The sequence below is a fragment of the Dipodomys ordii genome, unplaced genomic scaffold, assembly GCF_000151885.1.
Source record: "Dipodomys ordii isolate 6190 unplaced genomic scaffold, Dord_2.0 Scaffold114, whole genome shotgun sequence".
Taxonomy (NCBI): domain Eukaryota; kingdom Metazoa; phylum Chordata; class Mammalia; order Rodentia; family Heteromyidae; genus Dipodomys; species Dipodomys ordii.
The window spans coordinates 3,546,423-3,570,333 of record NW_012267330.1 but is presented as its reverse complement, the minus strand read 5'-3'; the positions used below and the strand labels follow the sequence as shown (position 1 = coordinate 3,570,333).

The 23,911-nt window shown below is 39.6% G+C and overlaps 1 protein-coding gene across 1 annotated transcript in view; it reads left to right on the top strand.

Annotated features, from left to right (window-relative positions):
• Positions 1-605: 605 nt before the first annotated feature.
• Ccdc67 (coiled-coil domain containing 67) overlaps positions 606-23,911 on the top strand; it is a 79,746-nt gene continuing 56,440 nt past the window's right edge. The window contains exons 1-4 of the mRNA XM_013028829.1: positions 606-664; positions 12,879-13,050; positions 16,193-16,288; positions 20,696-20,827. Of these exons, the coding sequence (XP_012884283.1) occupies positions 636-664; positions 12,879-13,050; positions 16,193-16,288; positions 20,696-20,827 (429 nt within the window). The 5' untranslated portion in view covers positions 606-635. The remainder of the gene's footprint in view (positions 665-12,878; positions 13,051-16,192; positions 16,289-20,695; positions 20,828-23,911) is intronic.

Here is a 23,911-nt window from a genome sequence, read left to right as displayed (position 1 = left end):
GCCCTGCAGCCCCCCGCAACTTCCCGCCGTGGTCCCCACGCGCACGCTGGAGCAGCGGACCTTCCTTGCGGTCCTTCGCCCGTCCATCCCAAGGGTGACCTCCTCACGGAAACTCAGTCCTCCGCGCGTGTATTCCCACCTACTTTTGTCCAGAAAGAAGCCAGGGCCCGAAGCCGGTGTTGTCCTTGTTAAGGCAGTTCCCGGACTCTGCTCTAAATCTCGAGTTATAGTCATGTTAACGAAAGACACAGAACGGATCGAAAGAAAGGCTGGCCGAAGGGCCAGCACCGCCGAGAGGATCCGGTGTCTCGCGGGTCAAGGGAGTCTCCCAGCGGCCTCCTGCAGGGAGCGATGTGCCAAGTACTCAGCACATAGTGACAGGATTTCATTTCGGTCCCAGCCACATGGTTCAGCTTCTCCTAAACCCAGATCGTACGTGCGTGGATACGAAAAAAATAAAAAAGCTCAACTTTCTGTGATCTGCAGGATCAAGGAAAATCCAGACTCACTGGCTTGCCAATAGCAAAGTTTCCATATTTCACAGGTTCATAAATGGGAGCATTTTAGGAATCAAGGTTTTGTTTCTCCTAACAGGCTAAAAATCAAGACACATAAGCCAGATGTAGCAGTTTAGCATGGAGAACCAAGCCCACAATACAATAGGGTAAGTACTGCATTGTTTCTATTTAATAACTTAATTATGCTAAAACTCCCTGATAAACAGAATTTTGAAATCACGAATTTTGAAATGTGTTTCTATAGAATGTATCAGTTATTTTTGGTGGGAAGACTGGGGCAACATTTCAAATGATTTACTAATAATTGATTAATGTGACTCTGTGGGTCTAATCTTAAAGACCCACAGGGGGATCAACTTAGACCATCCTGGACCATTAACCTAACTATGCTTCCCCATAGCTGGGATTACAAGTATTACCACTGCCTGGCTTGTTCATCAAGAAAAGGGGTCTTTTTGCCTGGACTGACTTCAAACAGAAACTCTCTGTCTCTGCTTCCAAATACCTGAGGTTATAACCATGAGCCACCACATTTGCCTTAATTTTCTGGAGAAGTTTTTTTGTATCTTCAATGAACTGTTCAGAGTGCTATATAAATGTGTGAATCTATGTCATTTGTTGATATGAAGAAAAATGTATGTACATCAGATGCATTTAGTTCTTAATCAGTGTTACCAAAATACAGCAATCCCTGTGCTTCCCTGCCCAGTTTTCTACTCCCAAAGGCACTTAGAATTTTTTCAGTGGACCCTCTTCCTTTGATGTTTACAACTATGTGGCTAAATAACATGCTTTATTGCTACTCAGGATTTTTCAGTTTTAGGCAATATCTACTGGCTCTTACACTGGATATTTTTATGTCTACTACTACATGCCCTACCAAACATACACATTCATACACACACACACACACACACACAGATACAAAAACTGTGACTGAGTGTGTATACACAGAGATACATGTGTATTGGGAACACAGAATAACAAAAACTGTGACTGAGTGTGTATACACATGTATCTCTGTGTATACACATTCAGTCACAGTTTTTGTTATTCTGTGTTCCCAATACATTGTATATTTGGGAAGATCAGTATTCTGTTTGTCTCTGTCTGGCTTTATAAATCCTAGCCATCTGCAAGTCACATACTATTTTCCCCTTCCCTGTACAATGTGTACTTCCTGCCATAAATCACTGTGGTATCATATTACAGATTTCTGAAGCTTTCCTCTTCATCATTTTCTTCTTTTTTGCATGCCTTTCCATTTGCGTTTGTCTGACCTTCTCTGTTGTATGAACTACGTTCCTTGACTACTCAGTCCTGGTTGAGTGATGAGTAAAAAAAAAAAGAAAATCAGGGAAGGCTTCTCTGTGTGGTCATATGGGCTTTCCTCAAAAGACCCAATGCTAGTTTCAGGCAGGTGAGATCTCTCTTTTAATCTCCTTCCTACAGGGTAGAAGTTGGTGATTAGCAGTCTGGGAGCCAAAGAGGAAAGGGGCTGTAGAGATTTAGACTTACTCTTGACATACCAGTTTCCAGGTGCTTCTCAGCCTTCACTGTACCTGGTGATCCTAACCACATGAAGCCTTTCTTCTTTTACTGGCCCCCAGAGAATGTGTGTCCAGTGAAACATGAGTGAGAGCAAACACCTAGGAGTCACACCCTTGACATCCATTCCTCCTGACTTCAGGCTCCTGCTTTCCTCATACTGCCACAAGTACCTGAGTTTCACCACTGCCAACTCTCATGTTTGCCCTTTTAAGCTTAACTTTGTGAGTTAAAAAATATCCATTTGCTCTGTATTGTTTTGTTGAGACAATGTTTCACAATAGCCCAGTCTGGCTGCAAACTTGGAATCCTACTAGCTCAGTGAGAACCACTCCTGGTCCAATTCCCTTTTTATTAGTAGGATTTGAGGAAGGAGCAAAAAATGGATGTTCACCCATCTTTAACCAAGTCTCATTTTTTCAATTGAATCTTTCACTTTATTCTTTGTAGGTACTGGGGCTAGTAGGTACAGGGGCCTAGTACTCACCCAGCTTGCTTGCTCATAGCTGCTGCTCCACCAATTGAGCCATGTCCCCAGCCCAGCTTTTTGCTAGTTAACTGGAGGTAGAGTATCAGTGACTTTTCTGACTTCCAAACATGATTATCTTGACCTCTTAGCTCCTGATTAGCTAAGATTACCAGCATACCCCATTGATGTCCAGTTTTCTTTATCTATATCCTTTTACTTATATTTTAGCCTTTGATCTCTTCCATAGAATCTTCTTAAATTCTTCCAAAAAATCTAGCTACTGATACAAGGTCCTCCTAAATTTTCTAACATTCCATGGGAGTTACTGTATTTTCAAAGAACCAAAGCCAGTGAATATGAAAGCATACCTTATTGCATCTGAATTTCGAACATCCTTTAAAACTGCTTCTAAGTAAATCCTTCATAACCCTTAAAAGTATCCTTTTCCTGTAATCCTAGCTACTCAGGAGGCTGAGATCTGAGGATCGCAGTTCAAAGCCAGCCCGGGCAGGAAAGTTTGTGAGACTCTTATCTCCAATAACACCCTCCCCCCTTGCTAGAAAACCGGAAGTGGTGCTGTGGCTCAAGCAGTAGAGCGTTGAAGTGGTGCTGTGGCTCAAGCGGTAGAGCGTTGGCCTTGAGCTGAAGAGCACAAGGACAGCGCCCAAGCCCAGAGTTCAAGCCCCATGACCGACAAAAACAAATAAAAGTATCCTTTTCCTCCAGACTCATGTATTCAGAAACACAGCTTTAGTTACCAGATTTTTAATGAGCCATGGGGCTGGGAAGGTGGCTCAGTGGTAGAGCGCTTGCCTTGCATGCCTGAGGCCCTGGGTTCGATTCCTCAGCATCACATAAGCAAAAAGAAAAAAGCCAGAAGTGGCTCTGTGGCTCAAGTGGTAGAGCGCTAGTCTTGAGCTGAAGAGCTGAGGGACAGCACCCAGGCCGAGTTCAGGCCCCACGACCAGACCCCCCCCAAAAAAAAAGCAAAAACAGATTTTTAATGAGCCAATAGTCTTAACTACATTATGTAAAAATATTCAGCTTTTCCTAATATAAGCCTATGTACTGAGATTTTCATAAGATTTAATGATGTATTCTTTTGCACATTCAAATTCTTTTTAATTACTAGATTCTCTTGACTTCTGGATAGCTTTATACCATACCTCCCTGTTCTCTGTCCATTGAATTTGCCCTCCACCCCCTTGCACAAGCATACCCCTCCAAGTAATAAAAATTTAAATATTCTTTTATTTCTTGTTTCTTAGATGAAGCAAAAAGGGCAATATTCCAGAGGTAACAATCCTGTTGTGAGGTGTTGGTGGCTCATTTTTGTGGCCCTAGCTACACAGGAGACTGAGATCTGATGATCATGGTTCAAAGCCATATTGGGCAGAAAAATATGTGAGATTCTTATCCCCAGCTAACAAGCAAAAATCCAGAAATAGAGCTGTGGCTCAAATAGTAGAGCATTAGCCTTGAGCAAAAATGCTTAGGGACAGTACACAGGCTCTGATATCAAACCTCATGACCAACACACACACACACACACACACACACACAACACAAATAATCCTGTTTTAGCTTAATTTTGAAATATTAACACAGTATAGAATATAGAAAATTACTAATTTTGACAAATGGAAATCCAAGAGGAAGAAAGAGAGAAAGAAAGGAAATAAAAGAAAATTTCTTTGAGAAAATTAAGTTACTACTAAAAGTTTTTTAAAAAATACTAAAACATACCACTGTGAAGGATACATCTGAATGTACTTTTTACAAGACAATGTTTATAAATGGTTAATGAAATCAATTAATAATTACATTTAAATAACCAAAGGTTTGATCGGTGTAGACTTAGTCATGTGCCATGGGGGTCAGACACCCCTACCCTGACCTAGTATTTTGAGGGATTCAGGTTTCTGGTACCATAGAATCAACTGGAACATTTGTGAGAATACCAAACACACACAAGGATGGCAGGGAGAGAGAGCTTCTCTCCAGAAGAAAGGTGTACCCTTTGAAACTTAAGTGGTTCATATAAAAGCTTGAATTGAGCCAGAGATGAAGAAAGGAATGAGAAATTGAGACAAGAATGGGAAACAAAGAGCAGTATCGCCCATGTGCTGGTAGCAATGCACTGTAGGCCCCTGTAGGCATCCTGTTCAGCAATGTTTGTCTCCTCCCTGTTGTGCTGTAGGACCAGCAGAGCACAGGACACAGGGTGCGTATGAGTCACTGTATTGATGCATGAATGGAAGGGATGATGCAGTACTAAAGAGAATAGTGCCACACCACAAGGAGATCAAATGTGAATTCCACACCCAAAGAGTGGGGCCAGGCATTCAGAAATCAGTACAAGTGGGATCCTATTAAAGAAGGGTATTTAAAAACAAGAGAATCCAGCACATCTTTTGTAGATATTTTGTAGGTGAATGCAATGGCCTGGTTATGTTGGTATAGCTTCACCACCAGACAAGGCAGACTAAAGCTGACCTTCATGGGGTCTCTGAGGAACATGTCCTATTTTCACCTTTTGATATTATTACAGTTAGGTTATGTCCTGAAGCTAATATAAAAATTTGACAATTACTCCCATTTTCTGCCACAAGCAATTGTTAAGTTGCTGTTGCTTCTTAAGTTGTTTATTTTTGTGCGCCAGTATTGGGGCTTGATTTCTGCATTTGTCTGAACTCTCTTTGTGCAGCCTTGTCTCTCCACCTCCATTCTCTTGATTGATGGTGGCCGCTGGCATTCCATCCTAGTTACCCCAGAATGCTCAGTATCGTCACCTGCCCAGCATTCTTGCCATGAGTTCACTTTACCTTCAAGTTTTGGAAAACAAATCACATGCTGTCACAGCATTCTGTCTGATGAAGGTCCACCCTTTTAAAAACAGAATATAAGCCTGCACTTTTGAGTATAAGATGAAAACCTCCCATCTGCAGAATTACTCAGGGTCATCTCCAAATATGTCTTGAATGATGCATTAGAATCTGGCTCTTTAACTATTTATTTAGTGCCTTGAACTCCAGGCCTGAAGCACTCACTTGGCTTTGTCCACTCATGACTGGTACTCTGCCACTTGAGCCATGCTTCCACTTCTGTCTTTTATTCTGGCTACTTGGAAATAAGAGTCTTGTGGATTTGTCTGTCTGGGCTGAGATTCTTAGATCTCAGCCTTCTGAGTAGCTAGGATGATAAGTGTGAGCTACCAGTGCCTGACCTATTTTCTGCTTTTTTGTATAGATTTATGAGGTATAACTCCATCTTTTGACTCACATATTTGACTCATTTGACTCCTTTGTTTTTCCCCTACCATCCTTTCCCTCCCCACCTTCCCACCTCCTCCCTCCCCCCCCCACCCGAAGTTGTAAAGTTAGTTTTCAACATAGTGTCTTGTACATCTATTGTTACAATAGGTCAACCTGTATCCTTATTTAAATATTTTGTTATTTCCCTCCCCTTCCCAAATTAGAAAAATTTATATACAAGATGCAGGGCACTGGATTTAAATACAGTGACAACAGGGGTTATACCATGGGGGAGGGACATCCAAAGCAACATAAAAAAAATCACATACTACATTATAAATATGTTAAAAACAACAGCAAGAAAGAAAAGGCCACGTGTCCCTATCTTGGGGTTCATTTTGCTTAATATCATCTTATATGTAAATAGATTTTGACCTTTTCTGCTTGTCCTAGACATATACTAGTTATTGCAAATAAGGGAAACCATGAGACCTATGTTTCTTTGGGCCTGGCTTACTTCACTTAATACAGTTTTTTCCAAATCTTTCCATTTCCTAACAAATGGGACAATGTCATTCTTTCTGATGGAGGCATAGAATTCCAATATATATATATATATATATATACACACACACATATACCACTCACACACATATATATGTATATCACATTTTCTTTGATCCATTCTTCTACTGAGGGCATCTGGGTTGGTTCCATATCTTAGCTATGGTAAATAATGCTGCAATAAACATATTTGTGCTGGTAGCTTTAGTATGACCTTGTTTGTGACCATTTGGGTAAATGCCCAAAAGTGGGATTGCTGGGTCATAGGGGAGCTCTATATGGAGTCTTTTGAGGAACCTTCATACTGCTTCCGAGAGTGGCTAAACAAGTTTACACTCCCACCAACAGTGCAGTAGGGTTCCCTTTTGGCCACATCCCCTCCAGCATCTGTTGTTATTAGATTTCTTGATTATAGCCATTCTAACTGGGGTGAGGTGGAATCTCAATGTTGTTTTGATTTGCATTTCTTTTATGGCTAGAGAAGTTGAGCATTGCTTCATTGGCCATTCTTCTTTCCTCTTCAGAGAAGTTTCTCTTTAGGTCTTTAGCCCACTTATTTATCGGGCAGTTGTTTCTTTGAGGATTTGTTGTTGGGGGATTTAAATTTTTGAGTTCTAATTATATTTTAGATATGAGTCCCTTGTCCATTGTATGGATAGTGTGTCACTTTAAATTTCTATCATCAAGATGAATCCATTCACATTGCTCTGTTCTCATTATTTGATATGTAGAATGTTTATTAGTAACACTCATCCTTGCTAGGTGCCATACCCACAATCCTAGCTACTCAGGATATTGAGATCTGAGGATAACACTTTGAAGCCAGGACTGACAAAAAATAATAATAGTACTCACCCTATTGTGTTATACAATACTAGAACTTAATTTGCTTTTCAATACAAATATTGTGTGTACTAGTATCATTCTACTTTTTTTACCCTTTATTTTGTTGTTGTTTGTGTGTGTGTGTGTGTGTGTGTGTGTGTGTGTGTGTGTGTGTGTGTGTGTCAGTTGTAGGGTTTAAACTCAGGGACTGGGCACTGTCCCTGAGCTTCTTTGTGCTCAAGGCTAGTGCTTCTACCACTTGAGCCACAATGCTACTTTTGATTTTGGGGTGGTTAATTGGAGATAAGAGTCTCATGGGGACTTTCCTGCTGAGCTGGCTTCCAAGTGTGATCCTCAGATCTCAGCCTTCTGAGTAACTAGGATTACAAGCATGAGCCACAGGAGCTGGCATCTTTTACTTCTGATTTCTATTAGAGAGTACACATATGAGTGACATCATATGGTGGTCTTCATTCTGAGCTTGTCTAATTTCACTTACCATAATGTCCTCTAGGTATATCTACATGGTTGCTAGTGACGGGACTCCATGATGTTTTTATGCCTGCATAATATTCCCGCGTGTATATGGACCACATTTTCTTTTTTTTCTTTTTTTTTTGGGGGGGGGGCTGGTCGTGGGGCCTGAACTCTGGGCCTGGGCGCTGTCCCTCAGCTCTTCAGCTCAAGGCTAGTTCTCTACCACTTGAGCAACAGCACCACCTCTGGCTTTTTTTTTTCTTTTTGCTTATGTGGTGCTGAAGAATCGAACCCAGGGCCTCAGGCATGCAAGGCAAGCACTCTACCACTGAGCCATCTTCCCAGCCCCTGGACCACATTTTCTTTATTGCTTAGTCTGCTTGTAGAAATTAAAGTTGATGCCATATGCTGGTTGTTGTCAATATAAATCATCATTGGAATATGGGTATCTTTGCAACATGTTCATTTCATTTCCTTTGAGTACATATCCAGGAGCAGGACCAGAAACCATTCCAGTTTCATTTTTTTGAGATGTGTCCATACTGTTATCCAACATGGCTTTACTACTAACTTACATAACTTACATTCTCACCAATAATGTACAAGGATTTCTCTTTATCCACATCCTTTCTAGCAATTACTATTTTTTGCCTTTTTGATAATAGCCATTCTCACTGAGATGAGACACTAAGTAACCAAAGCAATCCTGAGGGGCAAAAAAAGGCAAGAGGCATACTATTTGATTTCAAAATATACAACAGAGATATAGTATCCAAAATATATTAAAATATAGTAATCAAAATAGCATTAGCATAAGATCCACAAACCAATAGAATAGAAAATGCAGAAATAATTCATGCATTTATAGACAACTGATTTTTCTGAATGTGTGCCAGTACTGGGGGTTGAACTCAGGGCCTAGATGCTGTCCCTGGGCTTTTTTGCTCAATGCTAGTACTCTACTACTAAGCCACAGCTGTGTGTGTGTGTGTGTGTGTGTGTGTGTGTGTGTGTGTATGTGTTTAACTGGTCTTATGGACTTTACTGCCCAGCTGGCTTTGAACTTTGACCCTCAGATCTAAGCCTCCTGAGTAGCTAAGATTACAGGCATAAACCACTGGCATCTGGCTCAGTCAATTGATTTTTGACACAGTTGTTAAGGACAAACAGTGGGAAAAGGAATTCTTTTCCACCAAGAATGCTCAGAATAGTGGAGATCTACAAACAGAAGAATGAAATTGGACTCCTACCTCTCACTAAATAAAAATATCAATTTAAAATGTATTAAAGACTTAAATGTAAGACCTGGAACTGTGTGTGTGTGTGTGTGTGTGTGTGTGTGTGTGTATGTGTGTGTTCTTGAGCTTGAACTCAGAGCCTGGGTGCTGTCCTTGAGATTTTTTCACTTAAAGCTAGTGCTCTACCACTTGAGTCATAGCTCCACTTCTGGCTTTTTCTGGTCATTAATTGGAGATAAGAGTGTCACAGACTTTTCCTGCATGAGCTGGCTTTGAATCACAGTCTTCACATCTCAGCCTCCAGGGTAGCTAGGATTACAGGTGTGAGCCACCAGCCCCCAGCTTTGGTCCTTTTGTTCTGAATGTGATCTCCTCCATTTCCTGCATACCACTCATACCTCCGTTTATATCATTGGGTTGATGTTTTGTGTCCCTCCCCCCCACGCACGCCAACATCTCCTGGCATTTTGATTCTAGGCTTCCTGGATTCTCCTGTCACTCTGCAGTCTTTTTACATTAAGGGATTTATTTATGCGGAAGGATTTGGCCTTGATTCTTTTCTGCTGAATTTCTCCCAAGCATAAACCCCAAAGTGAGTTTTCATATCTTAAACAGACACAGTCCACCAAGTCTGCAGAGCTAGAAGACAAGAAATCTTGTTTAGTTATCTCTTAATTTAACTTTTTTAAAGTTGAAAGAATTAACACAGGAATGTTGGGAGGATCCATAAGGGAAAATAAAGAGAAATACTTAACTGTCATTTGACTACAGGAAGTAAGGAACATCAGTGAAGACTGTTAATGCCTAGCGATGTGAAGGTGACTAAGTCAAGCCTTTTCAATTCTTAAGTTATTTAGGTTTAGGAGCAAATACTGATGATAATGAGACAGCTGAACTGCTAGTAATTATGACTGAAAAACAAGAGTGGAAAATACAACAAAACAATAAAACAAGTTAATCTCAAAAGGAAATATTAAATCTGACAAAAGCTGAGTTTGATGTAAAACAGAATTAGGCCAATTGTTAGCTGAGCGGTATGTGTGTATGTCTGGGTACTTCCTTAGACTTTTTGATCAAGGTTGGCACTTTGACATTTGAGCCACAGCTCTACTTAAGGCTTTTGTAGGGGGAATTGGGGATTGATGGTTAAATGGAGATAAGAATATAATGAACTTTCTTGCTGGGGCTGGCTTTGAACTGTAATCCTCAGATCTCAGCCTTCTGACTAACTAGAATCAAGTGTGAGCCACTAGTGCCTGGCTGAGCTGAGATTTTTGAGCCAGCAATGCTCACCAGGATCCAGCCTGGCCAGCTGTTTCCTGGATGGCCTTATTATACCAAGCAACCCTATAATCTGACAGATAATGTATTATATATCATATGTATGATACATATTGTATATAATCTGTTATATAATATGTGATATTTCAAAATATAAACATTGTAGTATATGTCATATGATATATAATAACTGGAACCATTTATATTTATGAATAATATATTTACACTTGTATAAACAGTGAGTACTTGTCAGATATGCAATAGTCACACATCTTGGAGCTACAGTGAATATACTGTCTAAAAGAAACATGACAGCTGTTAGGTGAGGAAAGGCTCAAGTCTTTAAGTCTTACTCAGTCACTTTTTTGAGGGACCTGCATGTATGTGTTAGTCTTGTATTTTCCCTGCTGGCCTTGCAAATCTATCTTCATGCCCAGGTAGTCAGTGCTGTGTCTTGTTTTCCCAGTCCTTCATACTGAGCCACACAGAAAAGCTGGAACTAGAAAGCTGAAATTTAGTAAGGAAAACTATCAAGTATTCCACTTAGATCCCCCAAGAAACCAGGTAGTGACTAGTTAGCTTACTCCTAACTGTATGAAAAGAAATTAGGGGTTTTAGATAAATGCAAACTCTTTGGAACTGTGTGATACCACGGCTTTGTCCGGGCCACGCCCAAATCCCAAGCTAAAGTGATCTTCATCTAGCTGAATGACAGGATGGGAGTCCCTCTCACAGCCCAGCTCATTTTGCCACACCTGGGCTATTTATTATGTTGTAGAACTAAGTGATACACTTCAAAGAGTAAACTGGTAAACAAAATATATTCAGAGGGGAAACAAGAGGATTGGGAAGTGTCTGGAAATCTTATACTCATTCACTTAACAAATTTGCTTTAAGTATCTAGTATTTTTCTGGCAGGAAAGTAGAGAAGCTTTGTAGTAGAAAGAGGCAGCTTCACATGGTGCTGGTGGCTCACATCTGTAATCCTAGCTACTCAGGAGGCTGAAATCTAGGATCACAGTTTGAAGCCAATAGAGGCAAGAAAGTTTGTGAGAGTCTTATCTCCAATTAACCAGTGTGACTTTTATCACCAATTAACTACCAACATGTCACCAAAAAAAAAAAAAAAAAACCCACAAAAAACACCACTACAGCCAGAGCTGTGGCACAAGTGCTAGAGAGCTAGCTTTAAGTGGAAAAAAAAAAAAAGACAGAGCCCAAACTCTATGTCCTAAGTTCAAGCTTCAGAAAAGAGGAGGAGTGGAAAGGAAAGGGAAGGGAAAAAAGGAATTCTTATCATTTTTAAATTTTGAAAAATATCTTCAAGTAGCTGTACAGAGGGTTTGAATTCATCCAGTCAGTTTATATGCTCAGTACCTCCTGACCAGTGTCACACCTTCCATTGTCCTCCCCATCTCTCCCAGCTCCCCCCATCCCCTGAAGTTACCTGGTTTTACTTTCACATATGTACATTGAATATTATTGCTGTATTTGCTCACCAGTCCTCTCTTCATTCATCTGCCCCTCTACCCCTGACAAAGCATGGTTTAGCTTTCTGGTGTTCATTTTGCTAAACTGTGTTGTCCATAGGAGTTCAGCTGTTGGACTTCTCCCCTGTAATGATAGCTGTTCCTAACCTTACTGCCATGGAGCAAATCTGTGCTGTATTTTTGAAAATGTTCCTCATGAAAACCTCCCGTCTTTAGCCATGTGGCAAATAGGAAGTTATTATACTCATTAGCTGTGTAGCCCTGAACCTCTCTGAGCCTCAGTTGTTTAAAATGCTAAATGATCCTTAATTAGCCCAGAGATGCCAATTTAGCAACTCTAAAGAAAGGAAGCAAATGTCTTTTTGCACCTCTCCCTCTCTCTCTTCTGCCCTCCTCCCTGGTCTCTAAATATATTAAAAGCCAGACCACCATATTGAAATGAGTACTGAAATAGCTCACAGAATGTGGGCCCTTGTGTGTGCCTCAGGCTGACATCTGAGGCTTCACTAACCACCTGCTTACCCAGTCTGAGTGGCTGGGCATGTGGCAGCTCCCTGGGGGAATCTTTCGGCTCCTTTGAAGACATTAGCAACCTGTGTTCCCATCAGATTTTACTCCAGTAATACCAGCCCTTACCAGGGTTCTTGTTTCAAACTTAGTAGACCAGACTCCTAGATTCTTACCTATGTAGCCAGAGTTACTAAAGATTTAACCTCTGCTGTCCACTTGTGTGATCAGTTCCTTTTAGACAGACATTATGTCAAGTTTCTCTCTCTGTGGAGCAGCACTGCAACAGAGTCAGTGCTCCTGAATCTGGTCCTGCCTGCAGCAAGCTTGCTCTTCTCTCCCTGGCAGGTGTGAGTGGCATCCCTATTTGCTTCTGCCAAGCCTCCTTAAGATATGAGTGAGGAAGGTACATGTGTATTTATTTGTAGGAATATTAATTAGTCTTCACCATTTTCCAGAATAAATATATTCCTTACCATTAGGCCACTCCAAAAATATTACTTTAAAACTTAAGTATATGCATAATATACATATATATGCATATATATTGCTAGCTCTGAAAATACCTTTTCAATTAAAAAATTCATATCCAGCATTTGGATTTCTTTAATAATTGTACATCTTGAGGAAATGATTGAGCTATTCAGTGGTCATTTTTCATGCCCTCACTTTACATTTAATGTCTTCTGCTTTTCTACAATTGCCAGAACTTCTCCTTGTGAGGCTGAGCTTCAGGAATTAATGGAACAAATTGACATCATGGTAAGCAACAAAAAATTGGACTGGGAAAGAAAAATGCGGGCTTTGGAGACACGATTAGATCTTCGGGATCAAGAATTAGCTAATGCACAAACTTGTTTGGATCAGAAAGGTCAAGAGGTATGGAATGCATGCATTAATACACTGTTCATTCCCAAATCTTATTAGTCTTATTTAGTACTTATTCTATAGGATATGTTCTATGAGATATGTTTTTTACTGTAGATGTTTTGCTCAGGCATGAGCTGAAAACTGTCAGCAAATAATGTATTAAACTATGTTATCAAATAAGTACAGTCAAAATTCATAGATACTTGCAGATGAAGATAGACTTACAGTAACTATACTATCTATAAAAGTAAATAAACATCAAATATGTATGTTGAGTATTGTTTGTAATCAAAAATCTTTTGTTACTATAGAAATAAATAAGTGGTTATCAAAACCTTGTTTTTGTAATCAAGAAATCTAATAACAACAGATGCTGGAGGGGATGTGGCCAAAAGGGAACCCTACTGCACTGTTGGTGGGAATGTAAACTTGTTTAACCACTTTCGAAAGCAGTATGGAGGTTCCTCAAAAGACTACACAAAGAGCTCCCCTATGACCCAGCAATCCCACTTTTAGGCATTTACCCAAATGGTCACAAACAAGGTCATACTAAATCTACCAGCAAAACTATGTTTATCGCAGCATTATTCAGCATAGCTAAGATATGGAACCAACCCAGATGCCCTGCAGTAGATGAATGGATCAAGAAAATGTGAAATATATATATATATATATATATATATATATATATATATATACACACACACACACACACACACACACACACACAATGGAATTCTATGCCTCTATCAGAAAGAATGACGTCCCATTTGTTAGGAAATGGAAAGACTTGGAAAAAATTATATTAAGTGAAGTAAGCCAGGCCCAAAGAAACATAGGTCCCATGGTTTCCCTTATTTGCAATAACTAGAATATGTCTAGGACAAGCAGAAAAGGTCAAAAGCTATGTACATATGACCTGATGCTAAGCGAAATGAACCCCAAGATAGAGACACAAGAGGTTTTCTTTTTGTTGCTGTTCTTTTTAATGTACTTATAATGTACTATGTGATTTTTTTTTTGTTTCTTTGTATGCTCTTCCTCCAAGGTACAACCCCTGTCATCACTGTATTTTATTCCAGTGCCCTGCATCTTGTATATACATTTTCTAATGTGGGGAGGGGAAGGGAAATAACAAAATGTTGAAATAAGGATACAGGTTGACCCATTGTAACAATGAGATGTACAAGACACTATGTTGAAAACGAACTTTAAAACTTTGCAACCTGGGACGCAGAGGGGCGCAGAGTGGGGAAGGGTGGGAGATGGGAGGGAGGAGTTGGGGAGGTGAGAGGAAGGGGATGGTAGGGGAAAAATAAAGGAGGGTATAACAATGCTCGATAGGACACGGACTCATTACCTTGCTTGTGTAACTGTAACCCCTCTGTACAGTATCTTTACAATTAAAATATATATTAAAAAAGAAGAAAAAAACTTGTCTCTGTTCAAGGCAGAGTTCAGAAGTATTCACCTCTTGTAATCTGCTAGAAGACTATTTCCTGAAAATAAGGTGTCCAAAATTGATTGTAGGAAGTGGAGTTATGCCAGCCTTGAGCAAAGGAGCCAAGCATAAACATGAGCCCTGAGTTCAAGCTCCAGTACTGGTACACACACACACACACACACACACACACACACACACACACACTAAAGAACTGATGGTAGGAGCTGGAGACCTGGCTATCCAGTGCCTGCCTATCAAGTACTGGTACACACACACACACACACACACACACACACACACACACGAAGGAGAACCTGAGTCCAAATCACACTACCATCTAAATAAATAGACAGAGAAAGTGTATTTTTTTTTAAAGAAACTGACTGTAGAACCAAGGAGAATGACTTGGCGACGGTGCGCAGGTGCTCCTGAAGCACCCTGAGCACCTTAGGAAGCACTCTTACTTACGTATTGGTACTCACAGAATGTTTGAGGGACTGGGCATGTGACTTAGTGGTAGAGTGAGTGCTTGCTAGCAGGCATGAGGTCCTGGGTTCACTTCCTCAGTACCACATAAAAAAGAAAAGAAAATTTAAGAAGGAAAAGAATGTGTGAGAGTACTCAGGCTGGCAGAGTTCTGGGAGACCAATGTGCAATGTCTTATCTCTGGATTTTTTCTTTTAAGTGAGGGGTAAGAGAAACATCATCTACTAACTTTGTCAGCCAGTTTTTCACCTCATGGCATTTCAGTGGAACTTAGGTTTGAATTCAGTTAACTATGCCATGGCCAAGGATGGTGGCCCTTAGTTATTGGTATCTGGTTTCTTTCACCATAGAGACAGGTCATCAGTCTTGACATATGCAAGGACTAGTTCTTTCTTACATACCTATAATGACACAGATATGTAAACAGGTGACTTACCTACATTTTAAGAAGATGACTCTCATAAGCCCAATCCTCAACAACTAGCCATTTATACTTTTTTATTTTTTTTATTTTTTTTATTTTTTTGTTGGTCATGGGGCTTGAACTCTGGGCCTGTCCCTGAGTTGTCCCTCAGCTTTTCAGCTCAAGGCTAGCACTATACCAGTTGAGCCACAGTGCTACTTCCAGTTTTCTTGTGGTTTATTGGAGATAAGAGTCTCACAGACTTTCCTGCCCTGGCTGGGTTCGCTGGCTTTGAACCATGATACTCAGATCTCAGCCTCCTTAGTAACTAGGATTACAGGCTGAGCCACCAGCACCCAGCCATTTGTATTTTTTAATATGTTACTTCTTACAAAATATATAACAATTATTCATAGTATTCACTGAAGCAGAGTTCCTTTTGCAGGCAGGAGTGCCAAAACAGAAATTTTTTTAAAAAAGAGGTTGAATTATGTTAGTAGAAGTTTTGCTTGAGTAATGAAGACATAGCCTCTTACGAAGCTAATGCAAAGTAAACTCAACATCTTATATTACAGTGTGATTGTGATAAGGATCTTTTGCTAAACATTCATACTGCATGTATACCTAATGAGAGAAGTGCTAGAAATAATGAGTTTAAGGAATTTAATTATTCATAGCTATTTTGTAAACTGTAGTATACATATTCATTCTTAGGTAAGTGCTTTGTTTTATGTGGTGTTTCTTTTTTGTATGTTTTCTAATTTTGTCAAGTAAAATTTAGTAAAACAAATCAAAATTAAATTTGATTGTTGATGCAGGTGGGATTACTTCGACAGAAGTTGGACAGTCTAGAAAAATGTAATTTAGCAATGACTCAGAATTATGAAGGACAACTACAAACCTTAAGAGCTCAAGTAAGAAAACTTGATAAAATATAATATTATACATTTTGCTGTGTATTTTTGACCTATAAAATAGTGTTGATTTTATCTGAACACTTTTTCGTTAATGCAAGCAGATGCTCTTATATTTTAGTTACATGTATTCCCTGTCTTTCATTATGTCCTGTGCACTGATTATTTTTCTTTTACCACATTGGCAGCTTGGTATCTATTCTTTACCCTTCAGCTACTAACACAGAACTTGGGCATAGCTTTGTGTAACTGCAAAAAGAAAAATTGTCTTTTTTGATTATTGCTACCTAACAGAGGCAAACTTTTCATCTAGGGCAATTTAAAATATGTTCATTTGCTATTATGAATGAGATAACTGAAAGAAGAAAACCCATCTTTACTACCTTGTACCTGATGGAGCTGTTTCACAAATAATGCTTCTGCCTATGTCTTGGGAGAAGCTTAGCTCCTTCTCATTCATGTTCATAGCTCCCTGCTGCACTCTCCCTTCCCTGGGTAACCCTGTGAAAAAGCCAAATACCTCAGGCAAAACTTCACTGCACCCCCGCCCCCCACACCTGCCTCCACATACACTGCACCAGAAACCTAGATCTCCATGCAGTGGAAGCTGTAACAGTGAATTCCAGGCCACTTGTCTAGGTGGAATACCTGGACCATGATCTGCCCATTTGAGGTTTCCTGTCATAGCTGAAATGATAAGGGCATGCCACCACATCCAGCTTCCCTCCATAGAGTCATTTGGACTTTTTCTGCTTAGACCGGCCTGTAATTGTGATTCTTGCCTTCTCAGCCTCTCAAGTAGGTAGGACTACAGGCATGAGTCACCAGCACCTGCCTCAAGGATTTTTAAAACAGGTGTTACAAAAATGAGCAATTATAAATTATACTTGATGTGAGTGAAAAAATAGTCCTGTCAAGGAAATTAAACTTTTAGAATAAAGAAGACAAGAAAAGGAAGAAAGTGGATTTTTGGCTCAAAGCAGTAAAGTGCTAGTATTGAGAGAGGGAACAAAAAGGCTACTCAGGTCCTGAGTTTAAGACCATGACTGAAAAACAAAAGGCAAGAAAAAGGATCAGTTATTTGTAGATGATACAGTAGAATTTACCCAATCTGAACAACAGAAAGACCAATACAAAATCAACTGAAGAGTGTATAGTAAAAGATTTAAAATTTGTGTCATCAGAATTCCAGGAGAGGACAAAGATGGTGAAGGTGAAAGGGTATGGAAAGAAATAATGTCTGTGAAGTTCCAAAATTTAGCAAAAAAAACAAAACCTTACAAATTCAAGAAGCTGAGTGAACCTCTAAAAAATTCTTCAGGATAAACCTAAAGAACTATAGGGCAGGATACATCATAAAATTTCAAATACACTGAACGACAAAACCAAATGATAAACCCTAGGAGCAGCAAGAGAGCAATGACAGCTTGACGGTAAGAAAGCCAAAGAGGACCACCATGGACTTCTCACCAGGAGCCATGGCAGGAAGAGGAATGGTACAGCACCTAAAAATTGACAGAACAGGCCCTGCAAGCCAGAACTCTCAGTTCAGCAAAAACATCTTTTAGGAATGAAGGAGAAATCTAGTTACTATCAAAAAGAAGGAAGACTCACAGCATTTGTCCCAAAGACAACAACTAAAGAAAGTTATTTTACAGAACAAAAATAATAATGAATCTTGATACATCAAGATGGGGTAGGGGAGCAAAATAAAAGCAAGGTTAAATGGCAGTAAGCTTTCTTTCTCTTGAACTTCCTAAATTATTGGATTAAAAATTAACAATACTGGGCACAGAGTGGCTTATGCCTAGAATCCTAGCTGATCAAGAGACTGAGATATGAGGATCCAAGTTCAAAGCCAGCCCAAGAAGTAAAATCCCTGCAACTCTTATCTCCAGTTAACCACCAAAAACCTGAAAGTAAACCTGTGACTTGAGTGGTAGAGTGCTAGCCTTGAGCAAAACAGCTCAAGAATAGTGCCCAGGCCGTGAGTTCAAGCCCAGGACCAGCACAATCCATTTTTCAATGTGTATAAAGTTCCTGTGGTGAGTACTATACTGCTGGTATCAGAGTATGGTTTATTGATGGCATGACAGGTGAGAGTGAGTGTGAGAGTGAGGACACAGTGAAGCCAACAAGACCCGCTTGGGAATTAACCAGGTCCCATGCAAATCACACTGGCCCCTTTAAAGGACAAAAGCTCTAATGACTAAATCACTCTCTATTAGGCCCAACCTCTCAGCATCACCACACTGAGGACCAATTTCTAGCCCACGAACCCTTGTGGGTCATGCTCAGACCAAACCCAAACCATGGCACACTGATCAATAATACAAAGACAGATGGCCAAATCTTTAAATAGATAAAAGATGTCAGTCGATGTTTCTCCAATAAGATACACATATGGGCAATAAGCACGTGCAAAACTGCTCACAACCACTCATCATTACAAAGTCATAACCACTGGGATGGCTGTAATGCAAAATAATTTGCATGTGTGGATGAGGAGAAGGAAAACCTGGAGTAAGCAGCCACTTTGCAAAACAGTCTGCTGATTCTCAGGAGGTTAAACTGAGTTACTACATGATGCTACCATTCTAGTTGTAAATATATATCAAAGACAAAGGAAAGCATCTAACCATACAAAAACTTACATAGAAAAGTTCACACCAATTAAAATGTGTCAATAATGACATACAAATAGATTTCAAGGACATTAAGCTAAATGAAAAATCCAGTCTTAAAAGGTATGCAGTTATTTCTATTTTTTGTTTTGTTTTAGTTTTCTATACCCTTTTTCCCTGTATATAAGTTTATCTGATCTGTGGAAGGGAAAGGCAGTCATAGAAACAACAGGACAAAGGATGAACTAATGCAACAACTAGACACTATGTTGGAAATGAACTTTACAATTTGTGGGGAGGAAGTGGAAAGGGGAAAGGAGGAGAATATGAGGAAGGGGATAACTGTTCAAAAAGAAATGTACTCCTTACCTTACTTATGTTACTGTAACCCCCCTGTTCATCACAAAAAGAATAGGAGAGTGAGTGGCTGAGTGTGACTCTCAGTGGGTAGCTTGAAATCCATCTTTGTGGTCATAGACTAGCCAGGGCTTCCTCCAGGCTAACCATGTGCTGTATCCCCAAGCTGTACTCCTCACCCCTAGCTCTGTATCTTTATTTGATTGCAGTCACTTGGATCCTATGTGTGAGAAAATAACATAGAATTGTACATGTAACTTTCTCACCAATTTTCTTACAAATTCCTCTATTTAATACTCAGGAAAAGGTATAGATGTAAAGAAACTGAGTGAAATGAGCCTAGAACCTATGTATAAATAAGAACTTTGAAACTTCTTGTGAACCTAGAGTTATTTCAATGTTAATTTAATAAACACAAGCCAGGCACTGGTGGCTCATACCTGTAATCCCAGCTACTCAGGAGACTGAGATCTGAGAATTGCCATCTGAAGCCATCCTGAGCAGACAAACCTGTGAATTACTTAATCTTCAGATAACCAGCAAGAAGCTAGAAGTAGAGTGCCACCTTTAAGCAAAAAAAGTTAGGGAACAGTGCCGATGCCTTGAATTCAAACCCCAGTACTGGAACACACACACACACACACACACACACACACACACACACGTATACACACACACACACACGCATACACATTACTGTCTTTTTAGTTAAATAGTCAATTTTCTTGGTTGCAGTATAAACCTAATTGGATTCATTTTTCAGTTAGTCACTGTTACAAGTCCATTGCTAGAAGCTAATGGCCACACACCAACCATCTGTCCACACAGCAACCCTGAGGATGTGCTCCTGAACCCCTTGCCTCTTCCATCATTCCCCCCTCCTCCCCTCTGCAGCAGGCCCAGTGAGCCTCCCCTGATTGGCCTCTGCTGGCTTTTTTCTATACTGTCTTAAGCTGTCTATTTTATAGATTGAGTTACTGGAATTAAAATTGTTAACACAAGTGTTAACACAAGATGGCTCTGAATAAAAGCATGAAAAAATTGGTTTTTAAAAATCATGAGCAGAAGTGGCGCTGTAGCTCAAGTGGTAGAGTGCTCGCTTTGAGCTGAAGAGCCTAGGGACAGCGCTCAGGCCCAGAGTTCAAGCCGCAAGACCGACAAAAAATAAAAACAAAAACAAAAAAAAACCTGTCATCTAAAAATAGTGAGCTGTGCTACATACGGTTAAAAAGTGAAACCAAGTCCCACATTTACATAAGCACTAAGTTGTATTCAGCTTCAATAATTTATTTTTAATAACTGCTTCTGTCTTCACTAATGGGAACATTTGAGTTTTACTACACTTTCTAATCAGGACTAGAAAAAATGAAATCAACCTGGAAATAATTGCTAATGGTAACGTGTGTGTGTTTCTATTGCTTAACAGTTTTCTCAACTAACCAATAACTTTGAAAAACTGAGATTACACCAGATGAAGCAGAACAAAATTGGCCGAAAAGAAATCCCTCACAAAGAAGAAATGCCCTTTGAACTGAGCAATTTGAACCAAAAATTAGAGGTGAGATTCATTTTCTTTGATTCTTCAAGTGCACCAAAGATGAGTTTCCATTGATGTAGAGGGGACATTACACAGCAGCCTCTCAAGGAATGGAGTTTCTCAGGGCACCTTCCACTCGAGCACTTAATGAATTAAAACATCACTTTGATTTATACATCTTTTATATGTATCAGCATTTAGGGAATAGCGCACACACACACAAGAAGCAAAAACTTCAAAGAAACTGCAGATGCTGAGTGAAATTGAAGGACACCCCTGGGGTCAGTTAAAGCGAATATCTAATAAATCTTTTAGTGGCCATTTAACTATTAGGTACTTCAATTCCAGTGAAGCCTCAAAACATTTTAAAGCAGAGCTTGAAGTCACAGAGTTTTTTTCTTAAAGGCATAGTACCACTCCAATTCATTTGTTCTATACCACTGAGAACTTGGAAAATCTCAGTCTCTTAAGAGATCTACTATGTCATAAAGGCACTTACTCACATCATTGTAACTTTTCAGCCTTAGAGAAAACACAATAGCCATTTATTTCCCTGTACTCCTAGATGTTCATGCTATAAGTCATAAAACAGAAGACAGACTCTGCTATAAATCCCTGCTGTCTGACTTCCGCTGGTTCCCACTGCTGCTCAGTGTGTGTGTGTGTGTGTGTATGTGTGTGTGTGTGTGTGTATGTGTGTGTGTGTGTTATTAGCATTACCAATTTATTTTGGTCTGATTAATGCATAAGTAGGGTTCTTTTGAAGAGCTGGGAATGTAGCTCAGGACTATATGATTTGTCTAGAAAAAAAAAAGCCAAAAACCAAAAAACTGTCTATACATCCATCACAGAGAAATACAAATATAAATTCAGAAGATTCAATTTAAATTCAGATAAGGAGCTAACTAGCTATGCAAACAAGGTGATACGTGTTGATATTTTGTGAATTTATCAAGCATTGAAGTTCCAAATTTAATTTGTTTCCTTGCAGTGCTGGGGATCCCCATGATGACCCTTACATCTTTGTTCTTCTCAAGCTCTCAACCTCAGCTCCCATCCCTGCCAGGGATCTCACTCTCTTCTACTCATTGTTTGTCTCTGCTTAGGTTAGATAGCCATTTTGGTTGATTTGGTTTGATTCCAGTAGTGGAAATTAAATGCAATTAAATGCAGGTCCTCCCAGTCTTCCTTAGCTTCTTTGCTCAAGGCAGGTGTTCTACCACTTGAGAAAATGAATGAGCTACACCTCTACTTCCAAATTTGTGCTGGTTAATTGGAGATAAGAATCTCATGGATTTTTTTTTTCCATCTGGGCTGGCTTTGAGCTTCTATCCTCAGATCTCAGCCTCCCTAGTGGTAGGATTACAAGCATGACAAACGTCCGATTTAAGGTTAGTTATGTTTATGAACCTTGGGTCTGGCCTTTCTCTTCATTTTAACAGTTCATCCCAGACCTGCCCTAGGCTTTTCCTCCTATCATTGTCCTGTCTTATAATCATTACCTTACTCTTCAGTTCCACAATACCTATTATAGCAAGGGAAAAGAAGATCTGAGATCACAGCCCTAAAACCAGTTTGTTGTATAACTTTTGTAGGGAGCCCTGGAATTTACCTATAAGAGTCTTGCAAATTTTATATTTTATTAGATAATGCCCAGTTCTCTTTTTAAAGAAAAATATTGTTATAATAAAGGTGATGTACAGATGCATTACAGTTACATAAGTCAGGTAAAGAGTACATTTCTTTTTGGACAATGTCACCCCTTCCCTCACTTTCTCCCAGTTTTCCCCTTCCACACCCCACCCATAAGTGTGTACTTCATTTTCAACATAGTATCCAGTGAGTACCATTGATGCATTTGTTCACCCTTTGGCCCTCCATTTCTGTGCCTCTCCTTACCCTCTCAAAGATATATAAACAAACAGAACAACAAAAAAAGAAAACAAAGACAGCAGCGAAGAAAAAAAGCCTCTTGTTTCCCTTTCTTGGAGTTCATTTTGATAAATATTATGTTATATGATCAGATGCACATAGACATTGTGCCTTTGTGTTCCTCTCCTAAGAATATGCTTCTTTGGTCTCATTGTATGGGAATGACTTAGATCCCTAAATTATCATGGCTCAGTATATTTTAGGTCTAACTTCATGTGAAGAATACATGTGCCATTTGTCTCTCTGAGCTTGGCTCACCTCACTTAATATGATAACAAATAACAAATTCATTCTTTTTAATGGCTGTGTAAAATTCTGTTGTGTATAAGTACCACATTTTTTGGATCCACTCATCCATTGTAGGACATCTGGACTGTTTCCATAACTTGGCTATTGTGAATAGTGCAGCAGTGAACATGGATGTGCAAGTATGTTTATGGTATTCTGGTTTGTGGTGTTCTGGGGTAGATGGCCAGGGGTGGTATGGCTGAGTCTTAGGGAAGATCTATGTTTAGGTTTTTGAGAAAACAGAAAATTGCTGTCCAGAGTGGTGGTAATAGTTTACATTCCCACCAACAGTGCAATAATGGGAATTAAGTATTTTTATAAAATATATCTCTTGAAAACATAGAGAAAATTAATAGCAAAATTTTTAGTATATTTATACTTACACAAAAACTTTAAGCACACTATAGATACAAGTTATCTCAGGTAATTAGGGTTTTTTTGTTTTTATTTTTTCTTATAGCATCTGAATGTGTCAGAGCTGGACAGTTTTACTTTGAATCTATTTGTCAGCAAGTTTTCCGTCTCAAAAAAGCATGCATATCTTACTCTTTTGTAGTAACAGAAGCAGGGACAGATTATTTTAAATCAGTAAATGGAGCTTTAAAATACCTTATATATATGACATTATAGTAAAGGAAATGTTTATATTGTGTGTACAGATGAATGGATGGATCAATGGATGGATGAACATTAAAACATTTAGGTGTGGGGCTGGGAAGGTGGCTCAGTGGTAGAGCACTTGCCTTGCATGCCTGAGGCCCTGGGTTTGATTCCTCAGCACCACATAAGAAAAAAGCCGGAAGTGGCACTGTGGCTCAAGTGGTAGAGCGCTAGCCTTGAGCTGAAGAGCTGAGGGACAGCGCCCAGGCCCAGAGTTCAGGCCCC